The 9849-nt window shown below is 39.8% G+C and overlaps 1 protein-coding gene and 1 pseudogene across 1 annotated transcript; one reads left to right on the top strand and one right to left on the bottom strand.

The window, feature by feature from the left end:
- Window positions 1–425: 425 nt before the first annotated feature.
- LOC147004572 (melanoma antigen preferentially expressed in tumors-like) lies at window positions 426–3897 on the top strand. Its single transcript, XM_085837601.1, has 3 exons — window positions 426–718; window positions 1966–2550; window positions 3322–3897. Exons 1-3 carry the CDS (start codon window positions 429–431, stop codon window positions 3833–3835), a joined length of 1389 nt encoding a protein of 462 aa, XP_085693727.1. The 5' UTR covers window positions 426–428; the 3' UTR covers window positions 3836–3897.
- Window positions 3898–7545: 3648 nt separating this feature from the next.
- LOC147004571 (small nucleolar RNA SNORA17) lies at window positions 7546–7659 on the bottom strand (annotated as a pseudogene).
- Window positions 7660–9849: the final 2190 nt, after the last annotated feature.

The raw sequence follows: 9849 nt of genomic DNA, 5'->3' as shown, positions 1-9849 counted from the left end.
ATGTTTTAGTATTTTCTATTTTCAAGGTAATGATGGTATCACTTTTGTCTGGATTTGCCCATCAACGATTTTTGTGATGGCTTGTGTACTTTTGAGATAAACTATCAGAAGTCAGGTAACAAAGTGAACAAAATTGTCTTCTGATAACCTAGTGATCATTTCTATTGGCATTTTATTACACACAGACATATTTATGTATACATACATATGAAAAAGGGTTGTATGTATATTCATGGACAAATAGACCTTAATATACTCACAAACCAATTTCTATGCCCTACAAGGAGATGTCTCTAGAAGTAGATGTTTTATTGCCTATATATTATACAGATAGTTATCTATGTTGCTAACAATGGTTGCAAATAAAATACTGTGGATATTTGTCATGTTTTCTAAATGTTTCTCACTGAAAATGTAGGTTCCTTAAGATGGACACCAAGGACCCACCCACACTATTGGATCTTGCTACACAGAGTTTAATGAGTAATGAGCATGCAGCAATCCAAGCCCTGGAGGAGATCCCAGGGGAGCTTTTTGTCCCTTTGTTCACTGCTGCCTTCACGGGTAGACACAAGAATATACTGACAGCAATTGTGAAGGCTTGGCCCTTTGCCTGTCTCCACATTGGGGCACTAAGTGTGCAGGAACCCCAGTGTGAACTCCTGGAAGCCTTGGTTGAGAGTCTTCAATTCCTCCCTGCCCTGAACTCAGCTACTAGGTAAGACCTGGTATAATAGAGAGATAGTAAGACACAGAAGAATATGCCTCTATCTGCTATCCTCTCAGATGTAGTATATGCAAATAGTGAAAAAGTTTACAGGACGGTTAGTCCAGCACGTGAGGTCACCTTAACACAACTGTCTTATAGTGTTGAATATGGCATGTAAGTGATTGAGGGAACTATTGGTGGGTTTGAAGTATGCTATTATTTGCATTAAACAAAGATATGAATGTTAAGATTGCTGAGGATTTGCGAAGAAAAATGGAAAAACCAGTGTTCTTTACTTTTCATGGGAAGGAGTTATTGGCAGTAAGTCTATGTAAAAAGTGTAGACGAAGAGCTACAGAGATAGTTTAGCACTTAAGAGCAATAGCTCTTATTACAGAGAAGTCCAATTTCCAGGACCCATAATGCAGCTCAAAACTGTAACTTCAGTTCTACAGGATCTGATACCCACATACAGGATAAACTCCAATGCACATGGAAGAGAAATACAAATAAAAACTGAAGTGTAGACCAAGAATACAGTGATTTGATTTTTGTGAACCCACAGTAATCCATGAAGTTTAGGAAATCCCAAGGTCAGTTTTGTTCTGCTCACTGCTGCCTCCATGGATGGGATTTCTGAGACCCTGAGAGCAATGTAAAGCTTTGGCCCTTTTCTGTCTCCACATGAGAACATTAAGTACACAAAGGGGTCTTCAGATGTTTCTTCCAAGAACTCAGCACTTCAGTAAGAATGTGTGTATTTCACACATGGTAAGATAGCAAAACCTTATAAAGGAGCCTGTTCCAAGAGCACAGCAGTTAGTTATGCTGTTCTATCGTCCACAGTTAGTAATAGCAACTGCTGAAAATGCATGTGAGGTGGCTGGTCTGTCAGTTGAGATTACCTTAGAAACTCTGATGTCTTACGGAGGGTTTTAATTGTGTAATAGAGGTGAGCGAGGCTACTATTGATAGCTGTACAAAATGGAGACATTGCAAAGAAACAGGTGAGCAAGATTTGTGAGCATTAGATGCTATAGAAAATAGGAAAGGATAAAGTATTTGCATAGGAATGTTGTGCTGGTATGTAGTATATGAAATGATAGAGGAAAATATTATTTTGTCACGACATTATACTACTATTGTTCCTGCTTGGTTATATTGATGTTTGCCACCCCTCAGATCCTCTGTTTTTTGTCTGTTTTGTTTTTGCTTTGTTTTGTTTTGTTTTGTTCTTTTTTCTTTTTAACCTACAGGAGCCCTAAGCTGAGGATCCTAGATTTAAGGCAGGATGCTGGCTGCAAGACCGTATGTCCTGAGATCACTACTAAATCGACAATTTGCTTTCATTCTTGTGCTCACTCTGAGCACTCTATCTTCAAAGTTGAAGGCCAGGAGGGTCTTTCAAGTTCCAAGTCTGAGGCTCAGCCCTCTAAGTTGCCTATGGAATTAATAGTGGACATTTCCCTTGATGGTACTTTGAGGGAAAGGGAGTTTTTTGCTTTGCTTCTGAATAAAGTAGAGCAGAGCCTAGGCTCTCTGCATCTGTGCTGCAGAGATTTGCAAATTAATAATTTGTGTGAATGCAGACATGCATTAAGCCATCTGGATCTGAAATGTGTTCATCACCTGGCAATTGATGAGTCTCCACTTACTGAAGTCACCAACCTATTATCTCGTGTAGTACAACTGGACAAACTTAGCCTGTCTGAAATCGCTTGTAGATCTTTGAATGGGAGAACGTTTAGAAATTTTATCACCCAATTGAGTCGTATGGATCACCTGAAGGAGCTCAGCTTGTCTTCATTCTGCCTCACAGATCATCTTGAAAATGTCCTGAGGTAAGGGCTTGGGATAGATACTGGGTTTAAATTAACATCCAGGTTTTACGATAAGAGAAAGAATTCTTAGATACTCTTAAGCTTTCCATAATCATGTCTCCTACCTCAGCATGGGTAATGCTGGGAGTTTAAAAACAACCAGGAAAGGCCATCTTTCTATACTTGAAGAGAAAAACAGGCTTTCAAAAACCTTATCCAGCTAAGCATGGCCAGGAACTGTGCTCAATCCAGAAATATAAAGGAGAAAATATGCATGCAGTCCTTCTCTAGCAGTCAAGAGAGGAGGAACTGAAAGCAAGACTTTATGTTGTGGCACTGGTGCATGTACTATAGCCATATACCCATAGGCTGATGTCAGATGATTTTCCTAATCTGCTATCTCCAAGGTTCAGGCTGTGCAGGTGGAGGCTGCCATTTATGGACTGGCGAAAGGGAGCTTCCAGTTGGTTGCTCCTTCTGTCCTATCTGTTCCAAGCAGGCGAACTAGTTCCACACTTTATCGTGCTGTAATTACAAAGTAGATAATGTTTTCACTAAGTCTTCACAGGACCCTATAACAACATATTGTACACCTTGTAAAGGTTAAAATATTATAAGTGAGAGTGTTAAATTGTCTTTTACAGACTCACAAGTCTATTAAGTGTGTGAAAGATCACATCATTACGTGCTAATACACTATAAGCTTAAAACAGTTTGTTCTAGGTTCATGAATATTGTTCTCCTCACCTGGTCCTCATTTTTCAGAAGAACTTTTGTGTTTCCTCCCTACAGAGTACTATCTGCTGCTTTGGAATTCTTGTATCTGCCATTCTGTGGACTTTCTTACAGTGACTTCAAGTTCCTCTCTGAGTGCCCTCAAGCCAATCATTTAAAGTTGCTGAATATCAGCAACAATCCAATATATTGGGAAGATTGTGAGCCATTCTATTATCTCCTGCAGAATGTTTCTAGCACCTTGCAGCATCTGGAAATTAATCATTGCTTTTTAACAGATTCTACAATCTCTGTTCTTATCCCAGCCCTAACCAGCTGTTCTCAACTTCGAGTGTTTCGCTTTTCTTCAAATCCAATTACCATGGGAATGCTCATGAGAATTCTGGAGCTATTAACACCATTGAAGGAGCTTAAATATGTGATTTATCCCATCCCTGTCCATTGCTATGGGAGGAGGTATTTTCAAGGCAGTTTAGATAGACAGAAGGTTGAAGATGTGAAGACACAATTGAGATTAATGCTACAGGAGGCAGAAAGGAGTGATATGAATTGGATCACTTACTCTGATTAAATTATGCAGTCGAACACAATTTCAACCTGATATGTTTCCTTTAAGTGTTAACTTTTTTCTTAATCCCATAGTCAGAATATAAAAGGTTCTTATGTTGTAGGAAAATACAGTTAAGAAGTATAGGTATGTAACAGATTTCTATAGAGAATAATTTACAAGAAGATAGAGAACTTTGAGAGTACCTATGTGTCTCTCAGCTATTGCTGTGGATAGCATTTCATCTTACCAACTAAAATTTTAATATGGGAAAGTTTTCTTATAAAATACTAACAACACCCTGTCCTCACTGAGATTTACCTGTGTGCGTACTTAGTGCCAGTTGTGACAATAGAACTTTTCCTGGATGTGATTTTGGAGACAGGTGGCTATTGAAACCAACATTTTTATTGCATAAGTTGTTTTAAGCTTCTATCTTTCAGCTGTCTTCAGTTGTTTAAAGGAAACCACCTGGATTTAACAGTGACAAAAAAATATCTGTAACTACTACCATTAAGTGGTTCAATTTATATTTCATGTTGATTGAGTGAGGATTATTTTGGGATATTATTGTAGACAGCAAGAATGAAAAGACAAGTTTCTGCCTCAAAAAACTCATAGACTGAATATTTCTCTGGTTTTTCGGTTGATAAAGCCACTTGGAAGGTGTTTTACACACTTAGACCCCAAGCTTCATCTTCCCTGCTCTTAATACATATTCTCTTCAATGCAAAACGGACTTTATAGTTTTGGATCTCGTCAGCAGGATTCAGGGATTCAATATTACCATCTTGGAGGCAAGATCTCACATCTGTTTGATGTCTACCATCTGGCCTGGTGCAAAATGCCTGGTATAACAGACTGGAAGGGAAGAGAACTTTGTTTCTTTGTTTTAGACGTCTCACTAAGATTGTTTGACTCCACTCCTTTGGAACTTTGGTGAGACAGCATATGATTAGGAGTTTTGACAGAGGGAGTTCCTTTCAACTCAGGAGGCCAGGGAGGAGAGAGAGAGCTCTGAGTCCCCACACAGCCATCAGGAGTGTGATTACATTGACTTGCATCCTTGAACTAGCCTGCTCAAAGATTTCAACTGCCTGCCATGGAACCATCAGCTTGAGACCAATATGAACTTGGAAAGACAGTTAGGAGTCCAGCCACAAGTCTGACTATTACTTCTTTAGATATTTTTTCTTTGACCACTAGTTCCTTCGTGGTATACCTGACTCAGTTTGATATTCTGATTTTTTTCTATTGAACTTTACACATTTGCCATAATATTGTGTAGCAAATGCATTATGCATGGAGCTGTTTATAGTTGAAATACGATTACCATAAATAGAAAAGTGTAGTTTTCTCAAGATGTAGTGTGAAAAAAACATATAAACCTATTAATTAGTATGCTATTTTTGTTAATGTATTGAAAAGTTAGTACACTACATTGCTAAAACGTAGAAAAAGTGTATAAAATTTAGTTTGTTCCTGTCAATCCTGATATGTCAACATCACTGCATTTAAATGACATACAAGTTTAATGAAAAAATCATTTATGCAGTGTTTTTATGAATAAACCTTTCTGCATTTAAATATCTAATAAGAATAACAGAAGCACCAGTGTGTCTATATTGCTTTAAGTTTGAAATTATACTGGATTTCAGATCAACTAAATAAAACTGTGGTTAAAAGCTACAGAATTTTGTTAACAGTTCTCACATGTCAAGATGATACTGAACTATATTTTAGAGATACAGAGCACTAAAATTTATCTGGAAAATTAACATTTGTGTTGATTACATTTATGTGTTAAAAGATTATCAAGTTCAAGAAGAAATTTAAACAAAAGCCACATACAAAATTCTGGCATATGATTTGTTAACAAAGCTTTTGAAAGACTCAAAACAAGAATGGAGAATCAATTACATTCATCTCTTTCATATTGCTTATATATTAAAATGTAGAATTTTAAAATTTATTCAAATATCAATGTAACAAGCAAATGTTTTATAATGTTGTCTTCTTAACATCACATTATTTTGTCATCTTTGATTAAGTAAAATGTTACTAAATTTAAGTCCATGGGATTCATTTAATATTTTCTTTAGGTTTTCTTCTTTCCAATGTGATTCTATACAATTTCTGGGCATAACATATGTTATTCTCAATTCCTTGCTTTCATTTAATTTGAAGATTATCTATCCTCAGGGATGATTAAAACATTTCTGAAACCTTTTCTTGGTTCTTTGTGAATTTCACATCATGCAATGCAATCCCACTCATCTCCCCTTCCCCACAGACCCACATTCCAGACTTGCAACCTCTCTCCAACATATTAAAAAAAAAATCTCCATTTGGAAGCCAGAGTGTATCAATGTGTCCCACAGTATACACTTTTGTCCAGGCAACTTTGCTTGCAAATATTAATTGCAATGACTTGTTGGTCTCATATGAGTCCTCTGATTTCTGCTACTCTGTTGATATGGGACCTCATTTGGACTCTTGGATATCCTGTTGTAGCCTTGTGTCATGGAGATCTTCTAGTTTTGGATCTGTAGGACTAGCTACTTTGTGCACTTCAGAAGTTCAGTGATGTAGTAGTTGTTGAGGTAGGCCACCTCAAAGCCCTGGATCTGGGCTTGAGAGGTATCTGAGCTGGCTGTTGCAGCCAACTGGAGTGTTGCAGCCAGTGAGGGCTAAGGCCAGTTCTACCACTCATGACCTCGGGGCCATAGGTGCCAAGGAACTAGGAACAGGAGGAGGGCTGACTCTCCCACACTCATACCCTGGGGGCCAGCTCACCCACAATCCTCACATCAAGGGCCAGCTCTACTGTGCTGCACAGTTGAGGTTCAGGGCCGGCTCTACTGAATGATGCAGCTGCTGAGGGACAGGGTAAGGAGGAAGGAGTGTATCTCTCCTTCATCCATGCCACTGCATGGGAGACAATTGGTAGGGCCTGCTTTCATTCCTGTCTATCCTTGAGGCCTGTCTCACCTACAACTTCAGCAATGTGCACAGCTACTCGAGTACTGTAGCTGTCTAGGGGTTAGCTCTTCTGCTCTTCTACAACCAGGGTCAGCTCTTCTAGAATGCCCAGGTGAGGGCTTGGGCCTGTTCTGCAAATGCCTCAGACATCAGTATTTCCCCCGGTGACAGCACAGATCAGGGACATCCATCTGGACTTTGGTGGTAACAGACCCCTACTGCTTCAGGGTATAGACTGAGGTGTGGTTCTCAGTGGAAGCACTGGCCCAGGACCCCACCATGGTCCCAGGTGGAATTACTGGCACTCATATCAAACCATTCCTCACCATTTTCATGTCTCCAGTTCTGCCTCTCTTCATTATGCCCACATCCTTCTATTTCTCTTCCATTTCTCCACCACTTACTTGATCCTCTGAGAAGCACCCGAGGTCCTAGTGTCTGGTGTTGTCTAGGGAGTGGCCAGGAGTGCTATATCTTGCTCCCGAATTGTGGCATCAGACAGGGGTCATTTGGGACCTGGTCTACCCTCTGCAGGCCTGGGTTGTGCAGAACTGGAGGTGATCTGCTTGCTCCTCTACTGGCCCAACAGCGTGCCCCAAGGCAAGGGTCATCTGTCTCAGCCTCACTCCTACTCAGGACCCTCAGATTCAGGGGAGGCTCTTCTAGTCTCAGGTTTGCTCCCAATACTGGAAAACCGACAGGGCCTGCATGGTGCCAGACTGGTGGTCAGCTCAACCTCACTTTTTTCAGGCATTGTTAGGCTACTAATCATTCAGATATTCATAAGTGAGAAAACTGAACCTCTCTTCTGTGGTCTCTGACATATGTGACAGAGCAGCCACACATGCAGTGCTTCTAGGGGCAAGTAGAAAGGAATTCCTAAGAATATCCCACCTCAAGAATTAAGTGCTAATCTACATCCAAGGTCTTCTATCTCAAAGAAACACAGAGTGATGTTGATTCTAGTACATTTTCCCCACAAGGCTAGATTCTGCAGGGTTTGCTTGTTTATTGAATGCATGCATGCATGTATGTATGTATGGATGGATGGATTGGATGGATGGATGCATGCATGGATGGATGGATGGATGGATGGATGGATGGATGGATGGATGGATGGATGGATGATACACACATACACACACTTGCGTCATGGAAGAGATCACCTCAAGGTCTATTTCTCAGTCATTCCCCTCTCTATTGCATGAGACAGAGTTGCTTGCTGAGTCTAGAACAGACCACTTAGCTAGACTCATTGGACCATAGGACCCCCTGATCTTTGTCTCTGCCTTCAAGTTCTGCTATTTCAGGCATTCACTGCCAAGCTAGGTTTTTACATGAAAACAGGGGATGCCAACTCAGATCTTCATACTTATGCTACAAGTACTTAATTCACTGTGACATTTCTCCAGCCCTCTCCACGAGATTATTTTTTAATTGTTTTTTAAGCCAGAGTTGGAGTTTATTAAAAATAAGCACTTGGGAATGAGTAAAGCATAACTAAAGACATGGATGCTTCAACGAAGTAACTTACCTTAGTGTTTTTTTATTATGTGGACATATTCATACATGTATATGTGAGTGTGTATGTGTGTGTGTGTGTGTGTGTGTGTGTGTGTACTTGGGACCTGTGTGTGTGTGTGTATTTGTGTGTGTGTGTGTACTTGAGACTTGTGTGTATGTGTGTGTGTGTGTGTGTGTGTGTGTGTGTGTACTTGGGACCTGTGTGTGTGTGTGTATTTGTGTGTGTGTGTGTACTTGAGACTTGTGTGTATGTGTGTGTGTGTGTGTGTGTGTGTGTGTGTGTGTGTACTTGGGACCTGGGATTGACATGGACTGTCTTCATTTATGGTTATTTACCCTTAAAATCTTTCATGAATTAAGCTTTTAGCAATACCACACATGTAAGCAATCATAGTAACCACTTTCACCCCAGCTCCTCTATCCTCCCTTCCTTGCCCTGATCTCATTTTCATATCCATGACTATTTCATTCTGTGAACTCTTGAAATCAGTCTGAATCATCTGAGGGTCATGGCTTTAAAGGTTTGCAGAGGAGTCTTGTGGGTTCAGCAGTGGTTAAACAACTGAAGACAATAATTCTCCTTTGCCCAAATCACCTGCACTTCAGAAATAGAGCAGAGGCTCCATGAACTCATCCTCTGCTCTGGACTGACTGATGGCTGACTGCTGAACTGTGTGAAGTCAGCTATAGTTTCAGTGAGTTCACCACCTTAGTGGCTGTATGGAGGCTAGAGAATGACGTGTTCTAATTTTATTTTACACACACACACACACAAATTCTTTTGAATTGTTTTCTCTTTCCTTGAAAATAAATTTCTTATTTCAAATAGTATATTCTGTTTTTCCCTCCTTCACCTCCTTACATATCCTTCCCTACCTTCCCTCCCATCCAGATCCCTTTCTGTCTCCCTTTACAAACCAAACAGGCTTCTAAAGGATAATAAAATAAGATAAAAGAAATCCTAACATATTGGAATTGGATAAAGCAAGTAAACAGAAAGAAAATCGTTTGAGAAAAGGCATAAGAACCAGTGAACCACTTGGTCACACACTCAGGAATCCTTTAAAAACCACTAAACTGAAAGTCATAATATATACACAGGGGACCTGGTCCAGACTGTGCAGAGTCTTTGTATGTTGCCTCAGTCTCCCTAAGTTCATATGTGCATTGATATTATAGATTTTTGAAGGCTTTGATTTCATGTGTCCTCATCCCCTCTGGTTCTTCCATTCTTTCTACCTCTTTACACACACACACACACACACACACACACGTGTGTATATATATATATATATATATATATATATATATATATATATATATAGAGAGAGAGAGAGAGAGAGAGAGAGACAGAGGGGAGAGGGAGGAAAAAGAAAGAGAGAAAGAGAGAGGGAGAGAGGAGAGACAGAGAGAGACAGAGAGAGAGAGAGACAGACAGACAGACAGAGAGAAGAGATATTCATTCTACACCTTCTGTTACTCTAGAGAACCCAGAGGAAAACAGTTACTGAGAGTATAGCTATGAAACTACT

Source organism: Mus caroli, unplaced genomic scaffold (genome assembly GCF_978045245.1).
Source record: "Mus caroli unplaced genomic scaffold, Mus_caroli_1 scaffold_5, whole genome shotgun sequence".
Classification (NCBI taxonomy): domain Eukaryota; kingdom Metazoa; phylum Chordata; class Mammalia; order Rodentia; family Muridae; genus Mus; species Mus caroli.
The sequence above is the reverse complement of the archived record's forward strand: the minus strand, read 5'-3'. Positions and strand labels throughout refer to the sequence as shown.

Coding starts and splice junctions, on each gene's coding strand:
- LOC147004572 (XM_085837601.1), top strand. CDS start 429: ATGGACACCAAGGACCCACCCACACTATTGGATCTTGCTACACAGAGT. Junction 719..1,965: donor GCCCTGAACTCAGCTACTAG/GTAAGACCTGGT, acceptor TTTAACCTACAG/GAGCCCTAAGCTGAGGATCC. Junction 2,551..3,321: donor CATCTTGAAAATGTCCTGAG/GTAAGGGCTTGG, acceptor TCCTCCCTACAG/AGTACTATCTGCTGCTTTGG.